This window comes from Bubalus kerabau, chromosome 3 (genome assembly GCF_029407905.1).
Source record: "Bubalus kerabau isolate K-KA32 ecotype Philippines breed swamp buffalo chromosome 3, PCC_UOA_SB_1v2, whole genome shotgun sequence".
NCBI lineage: Eukaryota > Metazoa > Chordata > Mammalia > Artiodactyla > Bovidae > Bubalus > Bubalus kerabau.
The window spans coordinates 21,078,439-21,106,195 of record NC_073626.1 but is presented as its reverse complement, the minus strand read 5'-3'; the positions used below and the strand labels follow the sequence as shown (position 1 = coordinate 21,106,195).

Here is a 27,757-nt window from a genome sequence, read left to right as displayed (position 1 = left end):
GTTTTTGAAAATATTTCTGGTAAGGGGGAAAAAAAAATTGCCAGAGATGGAAGACATCTGGAAACCTCCCCTTTTTCCCGTCTGTTGGTTTTAGCTTCTTGTTTGACTGATTGCATTCTTTCGTTGATTCACTTGTACTGCTGTAGGCCTACCTCAGTTGCTTCGGGCCAGTTGCTTGCATTTCAAATCATTTGCCCATAGGCTAACAGTGAAAGCGAAAACAATAAAGCTTGGTGAAGAAAATGTAGCGAAATACTTCCATGCATTTGAGATGAGCGACTACATGTTAGACAGGACAGAAGGCGCACTAAGCGTCCAGGACATAATAAGCACTAAGCTACCCCCGTACCTCACAAAATCCGACCCCTTTTTCCTCAAAATTGCACTAGGAGAGAACATTATAGTTGACACATTGTAAAGCTGCTGGAGTCAGAGGAACGTCAAGAAATGTTAAACTACAGTAAGCATTTTAAAAGGCCGTAGGTGAGAGCACGGGTGCTCTGAGGATACGTTAGAATCGGGAACCTTGGAGAGGGCAGCAAAATCCCAAGGAAATCTTTGCACTTGTCTATAAGACAGCAAAAGCCAGCGGCTTGGGCTGTTTCCGCCCGGTTTCGAACCGGGGACCTTTCGCGTGTAAGGCGAACGTGCTAACCGCTACACCACGGAAACGCCACGCCCATCGGGTGCCTTACAAGTCCCATAAAACGGCATACTCGGTTCCTTGGTTGCTCCCCACTCCCCCCGCCCCCCGTCACGCCCCCAATCTAGTAATTTTGAATATTTCTCTTGCAGAACGTTTTCACTCGCGGTGCCTTGCTTTCCATCGTTTCAAAAACTTTTGCTAAAAGAATAATATCGAAACTCTATGGCTCATACTGCTACTGCTGCTGCTAAGTCGCTTCAGTCGTGTCCGACTCTGTGCGACCCCATAGACGGCAGCCTACCAGGCTCCCCACCAAACCTAACTCAGTGGTGGGGGTGGTTTAGTCGCTAAGTCGTGTCCGACTCTTGCCACCCCATGGACTGTAGTCTGCCAGGCTCCTCTGCCCATGGGATTCTCCAGGCTGGACATCTGGAAACAACCCACTGGAGTGGGGATGTTCCCGACCCAGAGATCAAAGCCGGGTCTCCCGCATTGCAGGCAGATTCTTTACCGCCTGAGCTAGGAGGGAGCAGAGTCCAAACACCTTCCCAAACATCAGGCAGGGTGTCCTCAGGTTCCAAGGGCATTTGATTACGAGCAACAACCCGATAGTGTCCTGTGCCTTTGATTTCCACCTCTCTTCCTCATCGTCGGAGCCAGAACACAACGCACAGAGTCCTGAAGACCACCGAACTTCCGAGAGGGCCAAACTCGCCTTGCAGGAGACTGCCGAGCGGGGTTGGGATGGCCTGTGTCCTCTTGACTCTCAGAAAGGAGTGCCAAAAGGAGCAGCAGTGTTTGGGAATTCATGGGACTGGATTTTGCGCCGGAATAAGTCGAGGTGGGAGGCATCAGTCAACTTATTATCCAGCGTCACTCACACTGCCCTGGAACGACTGTGCTTCGAGCGATCTGAATCTGTTCAACAGATGCCCACCTTGCCTCTCCTTTGTTTTTCTCTTCATTTCACCTGACCTTCCTCATTGTATTTTCCCTCTTCCCAGTACTTCCCTCGAGGACCAGGAAGGTGCTCAGCAGCGAAATTGTAGTCTTGCATTAAATCCCATGTGAGAAATTCCTGATTTCTCTGCATCAGCTCTGCATCGGCATCTTTCACAAATAGCAGCGCTGAGAGCTCCTGCTCTCAGCAAAACTAAAACTAGGATTGGTCACAACGTTGCAGGAAACAGAGTCGAGAGACAATATTTCCCAATCAGCAAGTTTGGGATTTAGTTTCCCATAATTTGATTAGAAGTTTATTTTTAAGCCAGTAAGGAGTAGCCCCACAATGTACCCAATCCTGACCCTACCAGATGTCCTGAAAAAGTATGCAGGCAGCTCAAAGGGCCCTTTGAGGTACGTGACTCCTGAACGCACAAAGGCTTTTCAGATCAAAATGTACTTTTTAAACAGTTGAAGTTCATAAACAAAGTATGCTTTTAAAAGTCAGTTTGCCCGCACCTTAAAAAAAAAAAAAAGAAAAAATATAATTTTGTGTATTTTGTCGTTGACTATTTTTTATCCTCTTTTAGATATAACCTCAGTTCTTCTCCTTCCAAAATTTCCAGTATCGTCAAGAGTCCATTTCACATCGAAAAGAGGAAACGGTTACAACACAACTTGATTTACACTACCGTAATTTATATTAGAATGTCTTTCCTCTTCTTTTATTTCTTTTGATTTCATGTCATTCACTAAGGATAAATGAGTAAAAACAATGCTGGATTACCTAGTGATTCAGGAAGACAGCTGCAACATATGAAAGTGCAGAACTTGAAAACACACCCACTGAACTAGACCAGTAAGCCTCTGGCCTTGCTTCATGAAGTATCGTCCATGGAACAGGAGTGTAGAGTCTGAGATTGTAGAAATGCTGACTTTCAGGCCCCTGTTGCAGACGCCGTCATTTAAAACCCTCATTATCATGGATCACACCAGGTCATTCATATGCCCATAAAATTTTGAGAAGCCCGACTGTAAGGCACTACTAAAGTTGGTGCCAAATCGGGGTGGTGGGAGTTGGCTGGGGAGGGGCTGGCTCTGAAGGGGGACATGACAATTCAATGATTCCATGAAGAAAAACAAATGACTCCACTGTGGTAAAAGTTCTAGGAGGCAGACATAATCGAAGAGATCACACAAAACCAAACTGGCAACTTCTGAGACCTGATCTAAAATGCAAAGGAAACACCAAGAGGCAGTTCTAATTCTCATCTCAAGATGTCTGAGAACCGCCTTTTTATGGCTATCGGGAGAGCATTCCTAGTACTCCGAAGTACTCCCGGGCTTGATGGGAGGTAAACAAATTTCACTTTTTAAACTTGTTTTGCTCTATTTAAAACAGTCTTGCCTGAGGCCCCGCTGGGATTTGAACCCAGGATCTCCTGTTTACTAGACAGGCGCTTTCACCAACTAAGCCACGGAGCCAGCTGCAGTTGACTCTTGGTTCCTCACATTATTTGAAGGAGTTTTCGCTTTCCTGGCTCACCAAGGCATTTCTCAAGAACTTTAGATCAACACTACAATCTCAGGACTATTTCTCAAAATTTCTATCAAGTCTTTTACCCTCTCTTGTCTGAAATATGCACAGAAGTTTACGTGCTGAGCCAAGACAAGAAAAACCTTCTGAACCTCTGAACCCTTGAAATCGATAGCCAAATCGTTTGACTTTTGCACCTTCCTATGGGAGATACTTTTCACTTTCATGCATTGGAGAAGGAAACGGCAACCCACTCCAGGCCAGTGTTCTTGCCTGGAGAGTCCCAGTGACGGCGGAGCCTGGTGGGCTGCCGTCTGTGGGGTCGCACCGAGTCGGACACGACAGAAATGACTTAGCAGCAGCATGGGAGATATTAATACTTCTCCCTTTCGAATCTGTAAAAGGAAAACGATGGTGCTTATCAGTCTTGAAACATAACATGAAATGGAGCGCTTGAAAGGACTTCACCACATCTTTTGCTACGCTCACTGTCAAAGAGCAGTATCTTACAAGAGAGGAGTGTGCCTGTTCATATTTATTTCAGAGCAACGTGGGCGGTAAAGGCATGCAAAAGGGAAAAGGAAGGTAAGAATTCAGCAAATGTAAACATGCAAGAATGATGTTTGACACAGAAATACAGACAATTAAAACTTTGGTAGACATGTCTTACATTAAAAATGTCATCAAGTTCTTGACTTGTCTGAGTTCCTAAAATAGACACTTCATGCATAATTATCAGAGACTAGTCCTCTCCTCTGAGCATGAGGCAGTATGCGATGATGCTTTAGAGCTCAAACTCTGATGTCAGACTCCATTGATTCTTTGTTCCAAATCTGTCATTATACTCGTGACTTTGAGAAAATGTAAAACCTCTATTTATTATTTTTATTTACTCAAATTCTTTGAAGAGTGCTGGCAGGTAGTGTAGATGATTTCTAGCCTCAATCTATAAGACTGCTACAAGTGTTCTATATCTAGGCCGCATAAACAATACTGCTTCCACAGGTGCTAGTGAATAGTGTCAGGAAGCTGCCAGTATCTCTTGCAATAACAGACTTCTGTTTTGTGTGTGTTTTGTTTTTTTTTCCCCAACAACTGTAGCTTCTCGAGTACTTCTGTAAAGGTAGGCCACATTTTCCATTTATTTCTATTTGAAGAACTCCTTCATTGCATTCACATACTGCTATAGGATCACAATTTTTCTGCCCAATGTGATTCACCTCTCCTATTGTACTTTATCAAGTATTTTGTGAATTAATGGGAAGACTAAGTTAAGTTAGGAACCACCTGCTGTTAAGCACATCAAAGGCACTTGAGCGCACACGCACAAATAAGAAAAACACACACACACACACACAAGAAAACAAACCCACCCAACATTAAAGTAACCTTTGATCTCCCAGTTCAGAAAAGAAGGGGTGAGTAATATTGCCTGGGCAAAGTATGATCTCTGTGACGACCCCACGGAAGAAGAGTGAACTGGCCATTGTTCTGTCTGAAAATCTTGGATTGTGTCATGGGAACACAGGGCAAGACGGTCTTGCCCTTTATAATGGGCAAGATGTCACAAAGAGCAGTGGTTAAGATGTTTATTGACACAAATGGAAACATTTTCCGGCCAAGCTAGGAAAGAAAACATTTCAGGTGTTATTTGAAACTTTGTGAGAGAAACTCACCAAACTTCAAGTTCAACATACACCGTATAGCTCCATTTCAGATGTCTTTTACAGGCTGAAGACGAATGTCATTGGTCTGGTTTGCATTTCAGTGTGGGAATGGGACTCTGGGAGAATAATCTGCAGCATGTACCATCTTGCACAGGTCACCATGTAAATATCTCTGCATGTCCTTCCCCAAAGAAGACATCAATCACATTCCTTCAGCTTTTACGAACTGCCTGTCATGGACCTACTGCCCACCAGGCATTTGTCTCAACTCTGATTTAAGTGGTGGGAAACAGACACATTTCCTATGCGAATTTTGAAACACAAATTTTTGTTTTGGAGTATATTTAGAAAAGTTGCAAAAACAATAGAGTTTCTTTGTACCCATTTCAGAGTTTCCTTTAATTAGCTTCTTGGGTTACCACGGTACCTTTATTAAAGCCAAGAAACCAACATTGATACTTCAATAATAACTAAACTCATGTATTTGTGTGTGTCACATCTGTTCTTACACTAATGTCCCCCCCCCCCCCAACCCACGGGATCCCACATTGCATTCAGCCTCCTCTGGTCTGTGATTGTTTCTTGGTGCGGATGAATTATTTTTATCCGGTATTTTTATGACTATCTTCCAGTCTAGGTTTGTCTGATAGTTTTCACACGAAGGCCTGGGGCTACAGGTTTCTGGACGAGACCACAGAGATGAAGTACTTGTCCCATCACTTCCTATCAGATGTGACTTGGTAGGAGGATAGCTTACCATTAGTGATGCCAACCTTGATCACTTTTAAGGGAGTGTTTGCCATTTTTCTCCCTGGTGAAGTTTCTTCCTATGTTTTCCTACTTCTTCCTGGATATTTAGAAGCTAGTCAGTCAGGGTGGCCCATATTCCAGAAGGGAGAGGTTAAAGCTCCATCTCCTGGTGGCTGGGTGGGGAATAGTTTCTTACCTTAGTTGGAATGCATCAGTAAGAAAAATACATCCCTTCTCCTGTATTCATTGATTTATTTATTTAATCACTGATTTATAACAGTACGGACTCATGAATACATATTTTATACTTAGTTTGCATCATTATCTCAAACTATATTATTTGTTGTTCAAAGTTGCAGGTTTGGCCATTGATGGCTCTTTCCAGCTCATAAAGAGACAGCTGACAAAACTGCTTCTTTCCTGCTGTGTTTGTATCAATAGAGTTTTTTCACATAGCATTTGAAAAACCTTGTTTCATCTTTTGCTGATCTAGTTAAGACTCAAGTGTGGAAATGTAGAAAGTGTAGATGGTTTCATAGTCTATTTTAGGAGGAAAATAATCCAGTAAGGTCAGTTTCTTTGCTGGAATCAGTTACCCCGTGGATCAAAATGTGCCAAAGCGACGCTCTGTGTCTTGCTGGGTCACGGACTGCTATCCTTTCGTCCTGCAGATGCGAGTCAAACAGGACGAAAGATGTACGATTCCAGTTAAAGTTCTCCGCGAGAGTTTCGTGTCCCAGACATGAACTGGGATATAAGCGGTGAACCTAAAAGGGATGAACCGTCACCTTCTGTGTGTAAGTGTAATAAAATGGTGGTCTTCACACAGCCTGGCCCGTACGGGGATCGAACCCGCGACCTTGGCGTTATTAGCACCACGCTCTAACCAACTGAGCTAACCGGCCAGACACACGAGTGTGAGATCGTGTTTATGCTATTAAAAGAAAAGCAATCAATACGGCTTTTCCGGGAGCTGGAAAAGGAACACAGTGAACAAACGACCACAAACTAATACTCAAAGAAAGAAGAAATCGCCTTCTTCCTCTCCCCCATCGTGGAATTAGGGGAAAACAAAGAGGAATTCTTAGTATTTGGCGTGAATGAACTCTGTTTCCTGAGGACTGAGGTAATCAAAACTGTGGCAAACCTGCCTGAGAGCTAGGCCTGGCACCACAGCCACATTGATAGGGAGGCTCTGAGACTACTTGAGGAGACGAGGTAGCCCAGGACCAACCCCAAAGCCATTAAGTAATAAATGGAGACGTTTGCAAATAAGTATCCAGCAAAGTAGGAGGAAAATCAAGAGGAAGTGAAGATTGGAGGGTAGACCTCCTTTTTTCATCTCTCGGCAGGAATCGAGCACCCAAGACTGTCAGACCATGGTGCACACGTTAAATGATGATGGGAATCACTGAGGCTAGACCTCAACATGAGGGGCTGTGGTTCAAGAGCAGCGTTTGTTACAGGGTAGCACCTGTGAGTCGGACACGACTGAGCGACTTCCCTTTCACTTTTCACTTTCATGCATTGGAGAAGGAAATGGCAACCCACTCCAGGGCTCTTGCCTGGAGAATCCCAGGGACGGGGGAGCCTGGTGGGCTGCCGTCTATGGGGTCGCACAGAGTCGGACACGACTGAAGCGACTTAGCAGCAGCAGCAGCAGCAGCACCTGTGATCTGCGCTAGGACTGATCCTCAGAAGAGAGAACAGTGTTACTCCTCAGGGTTTGGAGTCAAGAAAGGCAGGGAACAACCCCTCACAGAATGGGCCTTATGCCTGTATTTCCACACTCCTGCCCATCCCTCCCCTCACCCCACTCGTCTTTACTTTCCCTCCACTTCCCAGCTTCCCAGAGGCACTCGGGCCACTTGACTGGCTAACTCCTGGTCCTGGTGAGGGTTGAACCCACCTGTGAACATGATATTGTTCATGCAATATAACTCACCCCTTCTTTTTTGAACTGGGAGATCAAAGGTTACTTTAATGTGGGCCCCCGTGAGACTGGGTCCAATCTCTCAGAGCTTGGAGGTGTGCTCAGCAGGAAGGCTTGATCAGAACCCTAAACCCCTTGGATTGGAAGCTGGACTTGCCCAAGAGAGACATTTGATTACGGGAAAAGGTTGGTGAGTGAAAAAGAAGGAAAACTAAAAGAAAGACAGAGAAAGACAAGGATGAAGTGACAAGAAGAGCAGTAGAGACAATGAGGAAGAGCCTAAGAGACAGAAACTGAGCCTCACGGAGAAAGCAAGATTGAGAAGATAGCAAAGGACAGGGAAAGTCTGAAGACAGAGGAATAGGGGCCGAGAGAGAGTGAGAAACACAGGGACTAAAGGGACGCAGAGACCAAAAATGAGAGACAGAAATAGAGCAATGGAGATAAGTAAGGACAGAGCAAGCAAGAGGGGAGGAAAGTAGAGAGATACTGAATGAGCAACAAGGGCCGAGACAGAGACGAAGAGCAAGAAAGAGAACCAGACTAAGACACAGAGAGAGACAGAAATGAAGATATTCAGAGAAACAGGAGCAGATTGAGAGACAGTTAGAGCCAGAGAGAGTTCAGGCAGGAGGAGACTGTGGGAGGGGGGTCCAGTGAGAGCAACAGTGAGAAGCAGAGACAGGTCAGGGTCTGAAGTCCAGAGACAGACAGGCAGCAAGGCACCCAGCCCAGTACTTGAACAGAATTTGAGCCTGAAGCTGATTTTCAGGGGGAGGAGATGAGCGTAAAGAGCCGTGTTTATTTGACATTTAAAATAATATTCACATTGAGTTGTGGAGAAGGGAATGGCAACCCACTTCAGTATTCTTGTCTGGAGAATTCCATGAACAGAGGAGCCTGGCAGGCTACAGTTCACAGGGTCCCAAAGAGTCGGACACGGCTTTGTGACTGAACAAAAATGACAGAACATTGAGAATAATCACTTAATTTATATAACTCTTTGTAACAAAGCACTTTTAGTCAGGAGTGAGGATTTTGCAGACATAGGATGGTTTTATGCAGGACAGTTGCTAAATATGAATTCCTGGGAATTTCCTCTTTCAGAACAAGTTGCCTTTTCTTGTCGAATAAATGGATACATCCAGGACTGAAGTAGCCCTTCTGGAGTTGGTGAGGGTGTAGGATTCAGACAGCACCCCTAACTTGGCTCTTCTTTGCCAGCCCAAGCCAGGTCTGCAGCTGCTGGGAGATTTTCTGGAGAGAGGTGGGGAGAATTTGGACAGTTCAGACTCCAGCACTAGTAGAGAGCAGGAACATGCTAATTAGCATGCAAATGATAATGCAAATCACTGAGAGCTTTTTCTCTCTTACCCGTCGCGCAAGGCGGAGGCTCGGGGAATCTGAGGGTCTCTCAGGTGCCATGTCCAAGCAATGAGAAGCACTAGGGATGAGAAGGGCTGGCTCGGAGGGTCCCAAAGGCTGTGTCACACTTAGCACATGCCAGGGGTCTGTATCCCCTGGAAAGAAAGGAGAGGATGGTGTGTTGAGCCACAGCCAGGTAGACGCTAAGGAGTCAAGTTCTGACGGCACACTCACCATTAATAAATAGCACTTGGGTGGCTCCTGGGGTCTGGCCACCATAATAGGAGTTGGTCTGGGCCACAGCCTGAGCTACAGATGAGGTTGAAAGCCCAAACACCTGTTCACATAGCTCAAGCTCGGAGGGCAGAGCTGGGAGCTGGGAGAAAGGGCACCCGGGGACCTCACAGGTGACGTCTGTGGAGAGAGGGATTCATCAATGTGGAGTATATAGCCAGCCCCCTACCTCTTTAATAATCATGTACAGAGCTCTCCCCAGTGATGACTGAGACAGTTCCAGACCCTCCCTTCAGTGAGTTCAGGGTCCTCTCAGAGACGCACTCAGCCCAAGACACTGATGGCCTAGAATGATCAGAGCTTGATATAAAAATGTCTGGAGTGAGGTTGGAGGTGTCTCAGAAGGAGCATAATGAGCCTGGACCACCTTGAGATGGCTTGTCTGGACACAGCAGAGACCGTATATTTTGGAGGTGAGAGTTTGGCCAGTCACTCACAGAAGCCGAACTCGGTACAAGTTTGGTACAACCACTGCCGGTCACCCACGCTGGACACTTGGAGTTCTGTGACCCTCAGCTGTGCCACTGTCTCTGCTCGAGGAATGCTTAAACACCTCTGACCCAGGCTGTGTGTGACAACCTAAAGGACAATACACATACGTATATGCAGACATACATTCCTTGCCCACCCCGGCCCCCCCCCACCCCGGTCCACCCCCGGGCCATCAAGCCAGGGCAGGGCCTGGAGCCAATGGTCCCTATGGGCCAAAGTCAGAAGTCAGAAGAGTGAGTTTCTGAGTTTTCCTGGGGTCACTGGTCAGAGTTGCTGGGGACCTAGGTCCCTATGGGTTAGAAATTAAGGTGCTAGATGACTAGGAACTTCTCACCTGTAAAGTTGATCTTGGGCAAGTGAGAATATCTTAGGTCTGAGTTTCCTCAGTTGTGTGTGGGGACAATAGTAGTGTTTACTTCCTAGAACTATTTTAAGAATTCAATGAGATAATATATGTGAAACACACCGCACAGCATTTGGTGCAGACATCGATGGAAAAGTGATAGCTGGATTGTACAGGCTGGGAGTCCGAGGGAGTCTGAGGCTAGGAGCCCCGGTCTCTAGGAGAACTGTGTCCCGAGGACAACTGTGTCCCCTGGACTAATGTTTTTCCTTCATTCTACAAATACTATTTGAGAGGTTGCTGTGTGCCAGACTCTCTTGCAGGCCCCAGAAAGAGGACAGAACAATGTAGGCAAAATAGTAAGCACAGTCGCTAACATCTGCCTACTGTGCTCCGGGCTCCCTGTTCCCTAGGGCATACTGCTCCTACCTCATTTCACCTCCGAGGTCCTTTTGAGATGTAATACCCATTTTACAGACGAGGAAACTAAGGTGCAGAAGGGTTTACGCTTGCCCAAGTTCACACAGCGGAGGTGGAGCAGGAAACCTTGCTCTGCTCATTCTTGGCGGTGCTTGGGGTTCTCACCTGCACTGCCCGACGAAGCCCGCGGTAGGGTGCAGGGCCGCTGCAGTTGCCCTTGCAGTTGCCCCGATCCCCGAGGAGGAGTCTGCAGAGCTGTCGCACACTCAGGGGCGCTCCAGCTTGCCCATCGTACTGCACCGCACCTCCCACGAGTGCCTGCAGCGCCCCCAGAAGCTCTGCCTGGTCCTCAGCGCGCTCCAGGGACCCGCACGCTCCCAGCTCCACGCTCAGCGCTGCCCGAGCCCCCCCGCTCGCGCGCAGCCGCCGCTCCACCTCCGCAAAGGCTGCGGACGCCGCCGCCCGGCACTGCGGAGAGCGAGAGGCAGCGTTGGTGAAGACTTGGGCCCGGGGTTCGGCCTTTCCCTTTCCGTGACCCTCATCCTCCCTGGGCTCCCCACTTTTCCACATTGAGATTCATACAGGGGGCAGTTGAAACTCGCTCTTGCTCGAGGCCCCGCCCTCTTCCGGCTCCTCCTCCGGGCCGTCCCACCCAGGCCCCGCCCAGACGAATACAGCCTCCTGATAGGGTCGTCCGTCCCCAGGCCCCGCCCCCGTATCAGCTCCGCCCCTGTTGGGTTCTCCTTTCTTGGTACCCAGACCCATCTTCAGCTCTCGCCTTCTTCCCAAATTCACCCACCTCTCGGGGCTCCCAAGTCTCTGAGACCCCAACACCTTGCAAGCTTCAGCCGTTTTCTCTGGCCCCCATCCTCAAGGCCTTTTATCTTTCCCTATCCCCCTCCGACTGGGCCCCAACTCATACCTCCAGGGATCCGCCAATCGCAGTGTTCATTAGGCTTCTAGACACCACCTAAAGTCCGGTCGCGGAAGAATATCAGGTGACTCGCACCACCGAGGCCTTCCTCCCCCCGGGCCCACCGCCCGCCATCCTTACGTCATTATACTTGGAGAAATCCAGTAAGGCCCGCACCGGAGCGGAAGAGGCGATGGAGGCAAAAAAGAGATGGGGAAACTGAGGGAGAACAAGTTATCAGCCTGGGGGCTGAAGGACTGGGATCCCATATCTGCCCGCCCCTGTGTCACTCACTCGTTGTGTGATCTTCTACACACTGAACTCTTATGAAGGCAGATTGGGATGGGGGATGGAGGGAGGAGGGTCTGGAAGGAGGTTTTCCTATTATCTGAGTTATGGACCTCGCAGTCCAAGTTCCTTTCCCCAGTCCACCCAGAGGGGTCCCAGGACCTTTAGCCGGGCCCAGGCAGCCAGGGAGCCAGCATAGGAACCTCCAAAGCAGATCCAGGGGCTGGTGGAGGAGACGTTGAAGAGGCGGGAGAGTGTGAGGCGGGCAGAGGCCGCATCCGCCAGCCTAGGGTCAGAGGAGAGGCTGAGTCGGTTCCCATGGGTAGGAATCCCTGAAGATTCCCCGACTTACAGGCGGGGATCCAGAGACAAGAATGGAGAGAGCCTGGCCAGAAGCTAGGGTTTTTTTCTCATGAGGTATTTCTGAGGATTCCCCATACCTACACACTCATTTCCGCACAAGTGCCTAGATCAGGGGCGACTCATTTGGAAAGCTTCCACTCTTCACTTCCAGACTAGGTGGGAGAAGAAAAATCTTCAAGACAGTTTAGGTGAAAATCTAAATTATAGGAGGGATTGGTGACTATCAAAGAGAGCTACTCAGGAAGAGGAGGGGGCCTAGGCTGGATAGGTTAGGAGGTATTGGTGGAGAGAGAGACACGATTAGAAAGAGACAGAGATATTGGAATATATCTAACATCCTTCCTTTTTTTCTTTCCCTTTGGCAGTACCACAAGGCTTCTGGGATTTTAGTTCCCCAAGTAGCAGTGATTGAACCCATGACCCCTTCAGTGGAATCATGAAGCCCTCATCACCTAATCACCAGGGAATACCCTAGCATCTTTTTTTTTTTTAATCCCAAATGCTTTCTCCTCTCCCTAACCTTTGTGAAACAGTTTGTAGTTAGTGTCATCCTACTGCAGTTGGAAACTAGTTTAGCTTGTGAAAAGATTAAGAGACAGAGAGGAATATACAGGCAGTGTGATACAGATGGGGACACAGAAATATGGAGACAAGAGTGAGGCAGAGAAAGTCAGACTGATTACAGACAGATACAGAGATAGAAAGCAGAAAAGGGAGAGATAAGTCCTGGGGCTCAAGGAAGCGATGTGCCTGCAAGTCTGGAGAACAGCAAGGACTTCAGTGTACCTGGAGCCCAGTAAGAGGGAGAGAGAGGCCAGAGAGCTAACTGGGGAGCCTCCAAAGCCAGCATAGGAGCTTCCAAAGCAGATCCAGAGGCTGGTGGAGGAGATGTTGCAAAGGTTTTTCTTTGCTCTGAGTGCGATGAGAGACATGTGAGGGATTTGAGCCAGGATGAGAGATGATCTGGATTGTGGTCTAATGATCACTCTGGCTCTTCATCTGGAGAATAGACTGATGGGATCAAGGACAGAAACAAGGAGACCAGTGAGGAAGCTGTGTCATCCACGTAAGGGATTCTGGTAGTCTGGACCAGCAGGTCTGGTAGTCTGGACCAGCAGGTCATAGTGTGATAGCAAAAGATAAGAATACAGTGGAAGAGGTGGAGAAATAAAGGATAGGGAGGGAGAGAGATGGAGAGACAGAAAAAGAAAGAATAAAACACTGAAAGACAGAGAAGAAAACATGGGACAGGGACTCAGAGGTCAACTTTGGGCAATGGAAGAAGAGACAAAGATGTAGAGAAGCCAAAATATAGTCATCCTCAGTCCCATGACCCCAAACATCCCCTACCCCCACTCACGCATGGCGGCTGGACAAGAAGCGGAGCTGGGCCATGTCCAGCCCCTCAGCAGGTATACTCAGGCCATAAAATCTATGTTCCAGACTTATCACCAGGGCCCCCCAGATTGGGGCCAGATTTGCAGGGTGCCCTGTGAAGAGTCCAAAGGGGATATGTGTGAGGTGGGTGTCAACTCTTGCAAACCTCAGGCTTTACAACACTTCACAGTATACAACTCCCCTTTCTCACCTCCACCAGCTTCCCCCTGTCTTTCCTCATGCTTGCTTCTTACCTCTCATCACTGAACCAGGTCCAAGGCTGCCTTCACCCCCCAGATGCAGGAATACAGGTCCATCTTGGCTGGTCCAATGTTGGTCATTTACCCAGTACCGCTAAGAGGTGGGATGGGGAGGAAGAAATGGAATCGTGAGAGTTCTGACCTACTCTTTATTCCCTGTTCATTCTGGTCTCTTTCCCTAATGGATCTTTTTTATCTGACATTGACTTGTTTAGTTACATGTTCATTTCTCTCCTGTTTGTCTCCTCATCTAGAATGTAATATCTACAAGGGCAGATATTTTTTCCAGCTCTTTCACTCTGATAATCCCAGGGTCAAGAATAGTGGCTAGGAAGTGGTAGGCACTTGCTCTATATTGAGATAATTATTGTAGAATAATTAATGAATGCAGGTGGATTTAGAAATAAGGCCTGTATGAGATGACCTTTGGAGACTGTGGGGAGAGCAAGTGTAAAAGAGTAGGTATAAAAGTGGTAAATCTGTTCATTCATTCAATACATATCTTCAAGTGCCTTTTGTGAGCCAGGTCTGGTTCCAAAGCTGGTCCAGATTTTGCTCCATATTGAGACTTGGTGGTGCATTTGGTGATTAATCTGAAGGACAGGGAGAAGGGGGGTGGTAGTTGAGGCGCAATGAGGGAGTGAGAGTGAATGACAGGGAAAAGGAAAGACTGAAGGATAGGACCCAAGGACCAAAAAAAGTGGGAGGCTAAAGAAAGGAAGGGGAGACTGGGGGATAGAGGGCAAATCTAAGAAACAGAGGGGCTAGACTAAAGGGCCATAGGGATACTGACAGCAGATATCAGGTAAGACTGATGGGGAGAGAACGAGGTGACAGAGGTGTAGAGATAGGAATAGAAAGCAGAGACTGAGGGGTGGAGTAGGGAGACTGAGAAGGGAGTAGGGTGGACAGTGGATCTCCGCTCTCCTGGCCTTACCTGCAGGAAGGAGCGTCTGTCAGAGGCATTGAAGGGGTCCAGTGGCTGCTCCAACCACCCCTCTTTTGGGAGGGTCACAGAATCTGGGCCCAGGCCCAGGCCCAAGGCTGAGCTCTCCTGAAACCTCAGGATGTGCTCACCAAGGCGCCGAAGGAGGGAAGCTGTGGGACGTGCAGGGGAAAGAGTCAGGCCGGGGCTCCCCAAGGGGGCCCCGGCCTGACTCTCAGGATCCTCCTACCTGGAGCTGAGGATGCCCAGAGGGAAACCAGGAGCAGAGGGCCCAGCCATGGTATAGGCCCGATGTCCATGCTGTCCAGTCCTTTGTGGGAGGGCTCTAGGGGCTATGTTCCTTCCACTCACTCAAGACTTCCTCTATTGTCCCAAGGGCTGGCCTTTCAATTTATAGTCTTTGATCAGGAGCTCAGGTATGTTTGCAGACTCCTGTCCTGGAACAGGTCAAGCTTCTGTTGGAACCATTCAAGCAAGGTAGGGACGCCAGAGTCTGTATATAGAGCCCTGTGGCTGTGGCCCCTGGATATCCAATTCTCTCTCTGCTCTTGATTTTCTCCTCTCTTGTCCCTTGATCTCCCTTCCCTCTGGCCCTCAGTCTCCATACCTGTGCCTCACTCTCCCCTCTCCTTCAGGGGCCATCTCTTTCTACCTCAGGAGCCCCTCTTTCCCCCACCCCACCCTCCAGCATACTTTCAGTCCCCCTCATTTGCCCCAATATTCAGTCTGTTTGTCTCTTTGTTCCACAATTCTCTTTCCATCTTCTCTCTACTTCAGCCTCTCTCTTTCGTCTCTCTCTCTCTTTTGTCTCTCTCTCTCTTTCAGTCTTGGCATGTCTATTTTCCAGTCTCCCCTTTTTTCCCTGCTCCCTATCAATCTCACCCCCACCCTCTGATCCACAATCTCACCACTTTCCTTAGATCCCTTATAGCACTTTGAATATTTCTGCAGCAGCAGAATATTACTCCTGCCTCAGAATGCTTGCCCCTGCTCCTCTCAACTCTATCTATTCCTATTTCTCCATAAATCTTCATGGCTTCCTCCCTCACCTCAGTAAGATCGCTATTCAGAGTCCAGAAAGGGTCTTCCGTGGTCATCTCTTTAAAAATTGTCAAACCTGAGCTCGCCAGCCCCAAAGAACATTACAGTTACCTAGGGAGCCTGTTACACATTCAGATTTCTGGCCCTACTCCAGAGACTCTAATCCAGTGCGCCTGGGTAGGAGCGGAGGACGCTGCGTGCCTACGAAGTTGCTTGTAGTAATTTTCTGGCAAACGGGACCAGGAATCGGGCAGAGAGCCCAGGGTAACAGTAGGGTCCTCATAAGAAAATAGAGGTGAGGATGAAACAGCCATCTTTGGCAATAACGAGGAAGCAGGTTAAAAAATCCTCCTCCGGAGCATCTTGACCAATAAGAGACAGAAAAACAAACAAGTGGGAGGCGCTTGGTTGAAGCATCTACATCCACAGAGGCCAGAGCAGGGAGGCAGGACAGCTTCGAGCTCAGAAGTCCGCAGAAGGCGCTGGGGAAGCATCCTCGACCTGCCGCTTTCTAGTTCAGTGACCCTGAGGAGGTTTTGTCACATTTTAAAGGCTGTTTCTACATGGTGTTAACCACCATTCTCTGCCTCTTCCTACTCATGTCTTTGGTTCAAAGCACTGCCCTAATCCAAAGCTAAAATGAAGAAAACACTTCCATTTACATGAGTATGGAAAAGAAAAAAATACTCAAGAATAAATTAACCAAGGACGTTTAGGACATGTACCCTGAAAACAACAGAACATTGAAATTAAAGAAGATCTAAGTAAATGTTATCCTGTGTTCATGAGTAGGAATATTTTAAAATGTTAAGAAGGTATTAATAAAAGGGTCCAAATGGGGCGGAGAAGGCAATGGCACCCCACTCCAGTACTCTTGCCTGGAAAATCCCATGGATGGAGGAGCCTGGAAGGCTGCAGTCCATGGGGTCGCTGAGGGTCAGACACGACTGAGCGACTTCACTTTCACTTTTCACTTTCATGCATTGGAGAAGGAAATGGCAACCCACTCCAGTGTTCTTGCCTGGAGAATCCCAGGGACCGCGGGGCCTGGTGGGCTGCCGTCTATGGGGTCGCACAGAATCGGACACAACTGAAGCGACTTAGCAGCAGCAGCAGCAGCCAAATGGGGGGGAGAAAAGGTCAAACCACTAAATCTCCTTTATTCTTTACTCTTCTTCATAGCAAGGTATCATTATCAGAAGTATAAGTATTTTATTTATATAGTTCATCATCTGTCTCCCAGATGAGAATAGTAAGCTCCATAGGGCCATGGATTTTTCATATCCTTTGTCCATTGTTCAGTGCCTGGTTCTTAGAAGAGTGTACACAGTGGGCAATCAATAAATGTTAAGTGAATGAAAAATCCATCAACCAATGTTGATGGGGTTTTACTCAAAGTTTATCTACAATCCAGCAACTTCTTTCCACCTCCAGTGCTATCATCTTCTTTTAGCCACCAGCATCTCTGACTTAGACTATCACAGAAATCACTTAGCTTTACCTCTATTTTCAAAGCAGACATATTTTACTTCTGGACAATGCACTCTTCTTTAATGATTAAAGCAAAGTATACCAGATATTTTTGATCGGCCACAAGACAGGCTGTTCTAGTTAACATAAAGTTCATGCAAAGTCATGTATAAGTCAGCATTCCATTCCTCAGTATGTGAGGTAACATCCTTTTCCTTGTTAGGTATCAGGGCAATGCTTGTCTTGTAAAATGTGTTTGGAAGAATTTCCCCCTCTCTGATTTTTTGGATGAGTCTGAGAAGGATTGGTCTTAATTTTTTGAATGTTTGGTAGAATTTATTAGTGAAGCTACTGGTCCTAGACATTTGTTTGTTGGGAGGTTTTTGATTACCTATTCAACTTCTTGCTAGTAATAGGGCTGTTCAGATTTTCTGTTTCATCAGTATTCAGTCCCAGTAGATTGTATGTTTCTGGGAATTTATTTCTCTCTATCTTGTCCAATTTGTTGATGTATTATTTTAAAGCAGGTACCAGAATCTGAATCTTTGTATTACTTTTGTATGAAAAGGTTTCTTTGCCAGCTGACTATGCAGCTTAGTTGGTTAGAGCATGGTGGTAATAACACCAAGGATGTGGGTTCAGTCCCCATACGGGCCACTGCAAGGTTTTTGTTACTTACTAACTGAATATTTCAAATCCTGAAAGATGATGCTGTGAAAGTGCTGCACTCAATATGCCAGCAAATTTGGAAAACTCAGCAGTGGCCACAGGACTGGAAAAGGTCAGTTTTCATTCTAATCCCAAAGAAAGGCAATGCCAAAGAATGCTCAAACTACCGCCACAGGACTGGAAAAGGTCAGTTTTCATTCTAATCCCAAAGAAAGGCAATGCCAAAGAATGCTTAAACTACCGCACAATTGCACTCATCTCACACGCTAGTAAAGTAATGCTCAAAATTCTCCAAGCCAGGCTTCAGCAATACGTGAACCGTGAACTTCTAGATGTTCAAGCTGGTTTTAGAAAAGGCAGAGGAACCAGAGATCAAATTGCCAACATCCGCTGAATCATGGAAAAAGGAAGAGAGTTCCAGAAAAACATCTATTTCTGCTTTATTGACTATGCCAAAGCCTTTGACTGTGTGGATCACAATCAACTGTGAACAATTCTGAAAGAGATGGGAATACCAGAGCACCTGACCTGCCTCTTGAGAAACCTATATGCAGGTCAGGAAGCAACAGTTAGAACTGGACATGGAAAAACACATTGGTTCCAAATAGGTAAAGGAATACGTCAAGGCTGTATATTGTCACCCTGCTTATTTAACTTATATGCAGAGTACATCATGAGAAACCCTGGGCTGGAAGAAGCATGAGCTGGAATCAAGATTGCCAGGAGAAATATCAATAACCTTAGATATGCAGATGGCACCACCCTTACGGCAGAAAGTGAAGAGGAACTAAAAAGCCTCTTGATGAAAGTGAAAAAGGAGAGTGAAAAAGTTGGCTTAAAGCTCAACATTCAGAAAACGAAGATCATGGCATCCGGTCCCATCACTTCATGGGAAATAGATGGGGAAACAGTGGAAACAGTGTCAGACTTTATTTTTCTGGGCTCCAAAATCACTACAGATGGTGATTGCAGCCATGAAATTAAAAGACGCTTACTCCTTGGAAGGAAAGGTATGACCAACCTAGATAGCATATTCAAAAGCAGAGACATTACTTTGCCAACAAAGGTCCATCTAGTCAAGGCTATGGTTTTTCCAGTGGTCATGTATGGATGTGAGAGTTGGACTGTGAAGAAGGCTGAGCACCAAAGAATTGATGCTTTTGAACTGTGGTGTTGGAGAAGACTCTTGGCAGTCCCATGGACTGCAAGGAGATCCAACCAGTCCAATCTGAAGGAGATCAGCCCTGGGATTTCTTTGGAAGGAATGATGCTACAGCTGAAACTCCAGTACTTTGGCCACCTCATGCGAAGAGTTGACTCATTGGAAAAGACTCTGATGCTGGGAGGGATTGGGGGCAGGAGGAGAAGGGGACGACAGAGGATGAGATGGCTGGATGGCATCACCAACTCAATGGACGTGAGTTTGAGTGAACTCCGGGAGTTGGTGATGGACAGGGAGGCCTGGCGTGCTGCAATTCATGGGGTTGCAAAGAGTTGGACATGACTGAGCGACTGAACTGAACTGAACTGAACTGATTAATTTTGCTGCAGTCACCTAACAAATTGGAGATAACATCACAGACATCAACTTGGGAATGAATGTTGACTTCATTTGTTCTTCAGCAGTGACACTACCTTCCTTCTCCTCCACCCCTGCCCCCAGCAAACACAGTCCCAGCAAAAAATGAAATTTCAGCATTTCAAATTTGGCAAAGGGGCATTTTCACCATTCACTGCTTGAAATCCAAAGCCTATGTTCATTTAAGGAGGGAGCAGTGCTGGTAAGGCACCATCCTTTGAAAGAGCTGATGACTGATATTTTCTGAGAGGGGGCTTAGGGTCGACTTTCAGAGGGTCAGTGGGTTGACATATTCTGTGGAAGCATGGTTCTTCTGGAGAGACGTTGTTTGGTTGGTACTCAAAGGGATGTTTACTGAAGTAAGTGCATCCTGGCTGGCTCGTTTCAGAAAGCAGGAGTTGACAGTGACTGGTTGTGCAAACGTTCACAAAATGATTATCATGGATAGATCAATTGGTTTAAATTCAGGTCTGGTGGCTACTTGTTACCACTGCTACAGAACAGTCTTTTCCTAAGTTTGTGATTAGTATGTGTTCTCAACATTTTGTTTTGGCATAAAGCAAACATTATTTGTTTGTTTAACTATCCAAGTAATGAAAAATAGTGGACTTTCTGGTGGCTCAGATGGTAAAGCATCTGCCTACAATGTGGGAGACCTGGGTTCGATCCCTGGGTTGGGAAGATCTTCTGGAGAAGGAAATGGCAACCCACTCCAGTATTCCATGGATGGAGGAGTCTGGTAGGCTACAATCCATGGGGTTGCAAACAGTTGGACACTACTGAGTGACTTCAATCTCAATGTATAATAAAAATACTGATTTTATTATTGATGACCTTTCATTGATTTAAGCCTTGAGGGAATTATACTAAGTGAAATAAGTGAGACAGGAAAAGACAAATCCTGTATGTTTTATTTACATTTGGAATCCAAAAAACAAAATAAATCAAAATCGAATTCATAGACACAGAGAACAGATTGGTGATTGAGAGGGGAATGGAGGATGGGTTAAAGGAATGAAAGGGGTCAGAAGGTACAAATTTCCAGTTATAAAAGAAATGTTATGGAGATGTAAGGTACACCATGGTAGTATAGTTATTAACAATAATACTGTATTGAATATTTGGAAGTTGTTAAGAGAGTAGACCCTAAAAGTTTTCATCACAAGAAAAAAAAAATATATAAGATGTATATAAGACGGATGTTAACTAGATTTACTGTGTTTCATTAGTTTTTCCAAGAAGCATTATAAGGATTTGTTTTTTCTCTTTAAAGCTTGCTCTCCAATCTCAAGGGTGTAAAATTATTCATAATGTTCCAGGGACTACAAAGTCTAATTAATTTCCAGGTCTCCTACATTGCAGGAGGATTCTTTAGCATCTGAGCCATCAGGGAAGCCTAATCAATTTTTAAATTTATTTTATTTATTTATTTTAATTGAAGGCTAATTATTTTACAATATTGTAGTGGTTTTTGCCATACATTGACATGAATCAGCCATGGGTGTACATGTGTCCCCCGTCCTGAACTCCCTCCCCATCCCATCCCTCAGGGTTGTCCCAGTGCCCAGTTTCATACTTCGAACTTAGACTGATGATCTATTTCACATACGGTAATATACATGCTTCAATGCTATTCTCTCAAATCATCCCACCCTCGCCTTCTCCCACAGAGTGCAAAAGTCTGTTCTTTTTATCTGTGTCTCTTTTGCTGTCTCACATATAGGGTCATTGTTACCATCTTTCTAAATTCCATATATACTGCTGGGCATACACACCAAGGAAACCAGAACTGAAAGAGACACATGTACTCCAATGTTCATTGCAGCACCGTTTACAATAGCTAGGATACGGAAGCAACCTAGATGTCCATCGGCAGACGAGTGGATAAGAAAGCTGTGGTACATATACACAATAGAATATTACTTAGCTATTAAAAGGAAAGCGTTTGAATCAGTTCTAATGATGTGGATGAAACTGGAGCCTATTATACAGAGTGAAATAAGTCAGAAAGAAAAACACCAATACAGTATATTAACACATATATATGGAATTTAGAAAGCCTAATTAATTTTAACCCAGCAATATTTGACTTGTAGGTATTAGTGCTCACCATCGGGATGGCCGAGTGGTTAAGGCGTTGGACTTAAGATCCAATAGACATCTGTCTGCGTGGGTTCGAACCCCACTCCCGGTAGAATTGGTTTTGTTGATGCCTAGTCATGTCCAATTCTTTTGCGACTCTGGGAACTGTTGCCTGCCAGGCTCCTCTGTCTATGGGATTTTCCCAGTAGAGTGTTCTGGCGTGAATAGCCACTCCTTCTGTAGGGGATCTTCCTGACTCAGGGATCCAGTTACTTTAGCAAGTATCTTATCTGGAAATGATAGTTTCTTGTGCAAACTTGGATAATAGTCCAGCATATAGTTGACTCTGAACTCTTTTTATCCAATCTGACAGGCTCTGTCTATAATTGGTGGATTTAGGGAATTTAGATATAATGTAAATGATATACTTGTATTTAAAAAAAAATCCACTGTCTTATTAGTTGCTTTCTATGTTCTCCTTTCTTTTATCTCTTTCTTCATGTCTTTGAAATATGTGAAAATCTTATATGATTTGATTATATCTAGAGTGTTGCCTTATCATTTGTATGTCTTAAACAAATAGTGTTTTCCCTACGGTTTTCTATATACAACTACAATCATTCAAAATCTACCTTCAAATTGTACTATGCTGCTTCCTTTACAATGTAAGAAGCTTGCAATAATATACTTCTTCCTATATTGTGTGTCATTGCTGCCACAGAGTTTGTTTTCATGTATGCTATTATTGTACAATATGCCACTGCTATTTTTGTCTAATGCAGTCAGTCATTTTTAGAGTGCTTAAAATAGGGAAAAATATTCCTTATATGTACCGCTATTGTACCCATTCCTGTGTATATTCATTGCTTTGTATTCTCTCTTCCTGAGACCACCTTATAACATTTCCTGTTTTGCAGGTCTGATAGAAATGCACTTCAGTTTTTGTTTGTCAGGAAGGACTTTTATTTCCTATTCAGCTTTGGGAAATATTTTTTGCTTGGTGGAGAATTCTGAGTTTACAGATTTTTTTAAAAAGTAGCCTCTCATCACTTTCAAATGCTATTCCGTTATCTTCTGGCATACCTAATTTCTGATGAAAAGTCTACCGTTTCAGATAGATAGAGAATTAGATAGCTTGGAATTCTCTGACCTTGGAGCTGAGGTTTGATGTACAGGTTCCTCCACTATCAGAAAGCAGAGCATTCCTATAAAACATTTCACAAGCTGAATTGGCATAAAGTGAAGAAACAATTATCTTAGGACACTTCTTACATATGAATGTACAAAGTTAGTGGAGATAAAGCACAGATGCTCACAAACACTGTCCAAGCTGTGGCGGCCTGAAGCTGAGATGCACAGTATAGTTCCTGGGGGAGGAGCTTGGCGGCCCCACCCTTGCTGCTCCTGATGCGCTCAGCCTCTACAATGGCTCCCTGCAAAACTTGCTGCTGTTCAGTCGCTCAGTCGTGTCCGACTCTTTGCGACCCATGGACTGCAGCATACTAGGCTTCCCTGTCCTTAACCATCTCCAAGGAGCTTGCTGAAACTCATGTCCATTGAGTCGATGAGGCCATGCATCCATCTCATCCTCTGTTGTCCCCTTCTCCTCCCGCCTTCAATTTTCCCCAGTATCAGGGTATTTTCTAATGAATCAGCTCTTCTCATCAAATGGCCAAAGTATTGGAGCTTCAGCTTCAGCATCAGTCCTTCCAATGAATATTCTGGACTGATTTCCTTTAGGATTGACTGGTTGGATCTCCTTGCAGTCCAAGGGACTCTCAAGAGTCTTCTCCAACACTACAATTTAAAAGCATAAATTCTTCCGCACTCAGCTTTCTTTATGGTCCAACTCTCACATCCATCCAAAACTACTGGCAAAACCATAGCTTTGACTATAAGGACTTTTGTGGGCAGAGTAGTGTCTCTGTTTTTTAACAAGCTGTCTAGCAAAACAAGTACTAAAGCAGGTCTTTCCTAAAAATGAAATGGCAGCAAAGTGAACTTTAGAAAAGTGAGAGATACCTGTATTTCATTATCTTGGGAAAAAATACTCGATCATTAACTCTCCCAATATTTTTTCTGCTCTTTCCTCTCTTCTCACCTTCTGGGATTCTCATTACAAATGTATTAATCAGTAACTCTTAAAAGTGCTTCTTATTTTTATTTTTTTTTCCTTGATGTTTCAGCTTGGGTAGTTTCTAGGCCTTCAGGTTGATCATTTCTTTTCTCATCCCTATAGAGTCTACTAGTTAGTCTATCAAAGACATCCTGTGTCTCTTTGTGTGTGTGTTTGTTTGAATTTAGCATATTTATTTGACTCTTAGTTTCCAAAAATTTACTGAAATTTGCCACCTGTTTATGTGTTGGGATAATGTGGGGACCTACTATGTTCCTTTGGCATCTGAAATGGGAGTGAGGGACTAATCTCATCGTAAGCTTTGGGATCTGAGGCTATTTCCAGAAAAATAATGTCAGCATTGAGTTAAACTATAGGACACTTGGTGTTGCAAAATTGCTTGGCTGGGGAGGAGCTTCCACATATTTACTGGCCAGAAGTGTCTTAAGTAAAGTGTTCTGTGTGAGTACTGAAGAAGACATACAGGAGGAAAAACAGTGCTGGTTTTTTTTTTTTCTCTAATGCACTTGTCAGCTCCAAATTCACCCTTTTAGATTTTTTTTTTTTTTTTTTGCAGAGGGATCTGGGCCCTTTAAACTTTTATTTTCTTGTGCCAGGTGGCACTGAAATTTTGTCAGTAGAGGGTGCAGGAGAGACACAATAAGAGGAAAGAGTTTAGCTTTCTGGTTCTAAGAGTTCGTGCAGCCATCAGCATCTTCAGTGTACAGCTCCATTCTACTGACTTCCACAGTTGTACAGAAAAGAAATTAGGTATTCACTGATCCATTCACAAATATTTATTGACCATCATGTGTGGTAAATATCCTAGGATGCCAGAAAGAATTAAGACTGGTTGTGGGGATTATACACACAAAAAAAGAAAAAGAAAAAGCAGTGGTTTCTAGTAACTGCTGGAGCTCTCATTGTAAACTCTCACATGGTAACCTCAAAGATGAAAGCCAAAATATCTGAAGATTGCAAAGTAAATCACTGATAATCCCGTCGCATATGAGAGGGGCATTGTCATCCAATGAGAATCTGAATTGTTTGGTGTCCAAATAGTAATTTATAGTGCTTCAGTCATACCTCGTGTGAAATGATTTTTCATGCAACTTTTTACATAGTTCACTCAGTCTTTACTTCTCTTCTTATAAAACTTCCAGTGCCTGCCATCTTCAGAAACCACATAGATGAAGTAAACATGAGACTCTTTGTTTCCCACATCATTCAGCAATTGGACAACATAGGTTTGATCAAGGTTAATTCCCCAGACTGTGTTCAACAAAATGAAGGCTAACACTTTTCACAAGGCTTGATAAAGCCTATGAAGAGAGCTCTGCCAAATTTCATTCCAGGATCTTTTACTTACGAAACAAGCTCTTTAGCCCTCTTTGATAGAGAAAAAGAAAAACAGATAAAGAAATATATTGTGAGAAAGTTTCCATTTTCACACACTAGAAATTGCCTCTAGAGAATAATACACATTTTTTTGAAGTGAAAATCAAATAGAAATTCTTGGGAATATGACACTGCTGTGGAGCCTGCTCAAAAGAACCACTTCCCTGGCAAATTGATCACACTTTACTGATGTTACTACATCAACAACCATAGGACAATGTGAGAGGTAACAATATCACATAATGAGTAGTTTAATTTTTCTAGTAGTCATATTTTAAGAAGTAGAAATAAACAAGTGGAATTAATTTTAATGTTTTAGCTCCAAATATTATCATTCTGACATGCAATCAATAAAAATTAATGAGATATTGCACGATTTTTCTTTTAAAAATAGACTGAATTTAGAAGCATGTGTTAATGTCTATTGTTTTGGACAGGACATCTTAACCCTAACTCAACATTCTGGGAAAAGGAAATAATACTTCACAGTATTATCTCTGTAGGTTTTTGTTTTTTTTTTTTTTTTTTTTTGAGGAGGGGAAGAACTTCCCCGAAATTTTTGGAAACTAACCTGTTATCTCCTTTAGGTCCAAGAGTGATCTGATGAATATATCAAATGTGTTTTTGTTTATTTGAAAGGGAAGTTGAAACGGACTTCCTTTTACAACAAGCCTCCACCACAACCAAAAAAAAAAAAAAACCAGCCCAAAATCTTGAGAATAGAAAAGTTGGTTACCTTGGTTAAAGCCTCGTGGAATAATATTAAACGCTCTATTTTAATATAGACGCTCTATTTTTCCCTTCTGCATATAGACGCTCTATTTTCCCCTTCTACCGTGGAAGTTCCCTGTCGTTACTAGTTGGAAAAAGAGGATAATAAAATACAACATCAGTTTGCTAAAAATTCATGAGCTGCATCCTAGAATCACTATAGAATCTCCGAGGGTTGAAATCTAGAAAACTGGGCATAATACTGCCTCCTAGCGATTCTCCTCCGCCAAGTTTTGAGAAGCGTTTACATCAGGAAGTTCCGGATTCTTTGGGCCATTGTATAAGAGTTGACTCATTGGAAAAGACTCTGATGCTGGGAGGGATTGGGGGCAGGAGGAGAAAGGGACGACAGAGGATGAGATGGCTGGATGGCATCACTGACTCGATGGACGTGAGTCTAAGTGAACTCCGGGAGTTGGTGATGGACAGGGAGGACTAGCGTGCTGCGATTCATGGGGTCGCAAAGAGTCGGACACGACTGAGCGACTGAACTGACTGACTGATCCTCCCCATTCTGCCCCCACTTCAGCCTTTTAATTGGGTAACAGCCCAACAGATCATATATCAAACGAGGAGTAGACGCGTGGCAGGTTCATTCTTTTAATTGCCAGCACCGCTTAGAACGCACATTGTACGGAGCCAATCAACTTCCGTAAGATGTGAAGAAAAGTGTTAGTCGCTCAGTTGTATCCGATCCTTTGCGACCCCATGGGCTGTATCCAGCCAGGCTCCTCTGTCCATGGGATTTCCCAGGCAAGAATACTGGAGTGGGCAGCCTTTCCCTTCATCCAGGGAATCTTCTTGACCCAGGGATTGAACGTGGATCTCTCACATTGCAGGCAGATTCTTTACCGTCTGAGCCACAATACATAAGTACTACCAAATGAAATTTTGCATGTTTTTGTTCTTTTCTATCTTCACCTTGATTTCCTTCCCAGACACCTCCACTTTGCTCCAAGCGTCTAAAGTCACGCCCAGGAACACCTGGAAAGGAGATCAAGCTGTTGAAAGAGACACCACTCCCAAACTGCTACTTTCCTTGACTCGTTCGACATTCTTGCCCTCTTCCTGTTGGTTTAATTTCTGCCTCGGATTCCTTACAACTCTAAATAGTCTCTTAGTTTGGTGGTGAGGCTGCAGCGCTCTTCTCTTTGAGATCCGGGCCTGGGCGGGGAGATACGAGTCTGAATAGCTTTCTCAGGTGTCAGGGCGGATCTTCGCCAAGATCGCTGAATTGAGGGGGACGCTATGATTTCATCTGTCCACAGAAGCATCTTTCCAGATTCAATTTTTCCAGTCGATGTCCTTTATTTTCCCTCTACGACCCATGCTCCGAGACAGAAATTGTGCAGGGAAGAGCTTAAAGAGGGAGAACCCTGCCCAATGGGGGACAATTAATGAAGAAAATGTTGGTCATATTTTTCTTTTCTTTCTTGCTTCTTTGATTTTTAAAAATTAAGATATACTTTATATACTGTAAGATTCACACAAAAGTGCACAATTCAGTGTTTTTGAGTATATTCCCAGAGTTATGCAACCTTCATCATTATCATGTTTCACATTTCCATCACACAAAAATCAACTCTGTACCCTTTCCCCAGTTCTTGGCAACTACTGTCTCTGGATTTGCCTATTCTGGACATCTCATATAAACGGAATCATACAACATATGGCTTTTTGTGTCTGACTTCTTTCACTTAACATGTATCTTCAAGGTTCCTTCATGTGTAACATGTATCAGAAATTCATTTCTTTTTATGGTCAAATAATATTCCATATTTAATTTTTGAAGTTGTCTTTCCAAAGACCTTTCTGTCAACTCCCCTTCTCAGTATCATTGAAAGGAACGAGATGAAAGGGACATTTTAGAAGACAGATACTTTAAGCATCCACCCAGACTTTAAGCATCCATTCAGACTTAAAGAAAAGCCGAAATTGCTCTGTGTGGCAGGTACCACGGATGGTTAAAAACCAGATCAGATGATTTACTTGGAAGAATTTGAAGAACTTAGAAATAATTTTTTTGTTGTTGTTATCAATTTGTAAAAAGTACAAAGAAAGTTTTTTTTCCCCCTTCCTCCTAAAAATATAGGGG

At 44.6% G+C, this 27,757-nt stretch overlaps 2 protein-coding genes and 4 non-coding genes across 6 annotated transcripts in view; 1 reads left to right on the top strand and 5 right to left on the bottom strand.

The window, feature by feature from the left end:
• Positions 1 to 599: 599 nt before the first annotated feature.
• On the bottom strand, positions 600 to 672 carry TRNAV-UAC (transfer RNA valine (anticodon UAC)). The gene has a single exon. It is a non-coding gene; the product is annotated as a tRNA-Val (tRNA).
• Positions 673 to 2,999: 2,327 nt separating this feature from the next.
• On the bottom strand, positions 3,000 to 3,073 carry TRNAT-AGU (transfer RNA threonine (anticodon AGU)). Its single transcript has one exon. It is a non-coding gene; the product is annotated as a tRNA-Thr (tRNA).
• A 3,300-nt stretch (positions 3,074 to 6,373) lies between these two features.
• On the bottom strand, positions 6,374 to 6,447 carry TRNAI-AAU (transfer RNA isoleucine (anticodon AAU)). The gene has a single exon. It is a non-coding gene; the product is annotated as a tRNA-Ile (tRNA).
• A 1,248-nt stretch (positions 6,448 to 7,695) lies between these two features.
• On the bottom strand, positions 7,696 to 14,835 carry PRSS16 (serine protease 16). The gene is made up of 12 exons (XM_055574368.1): positions 14,766 to 14,835; positions 14,528 to 14,688; positions 13,585 to 13,684; positions 13,314 to 13,443; positions 11,753 to 11,876; positions 11,444 to 11,521; positions 11,312 to 11,359; positions 10,555 to 10,857; positions 9,572 to 9,713; positions 9,075 to 9,254; positions 8,850 to 8,995; positions 7,696 to 8,732 (listed from the first exon to the last, which is right to left on the bottom strand). The coding sequence occupies exons 1-12, from the start codon at positions 14,833 to 14,835 to the stop codon at positions 8,664 to 8,666; spliced, it is 1,551 nt and encodes a 516-aa protein (XP_055430343.1). The 3' UTR covers positions 7,696 to 8,663.
• Positions 14,836 to 21,406: 6,571 nt separating this feature from the next.
• On the top strand, positions 21,407 to 21,489 carry TRNAL-UAA (transfer RNA leucine (anticodon UAA)). Its single transcript has one exon. It is a non-coding gene; the product is annotated as a tRNA-Leu (tRNA).
• A 1,985-nt stretch (positions 21,490 to 23,474) lies between these two features.
• Positions 23,475 to 27,757, bottom strand: part of LOC129645570 (histone H2A type 1-H-like) — a 39,054-nt gene continuing 34,771 nt past the window's right edge. Inside the window, exon 3 of the mRNA XM_055570863.1 lies at positions 23,475 to 24,666. The gene's annotated coding sequence lies outside the window, so the exon portion shown is untranslated. The remainder of the gene's footprint in view (positions 24,667 to 27,757) is intronic.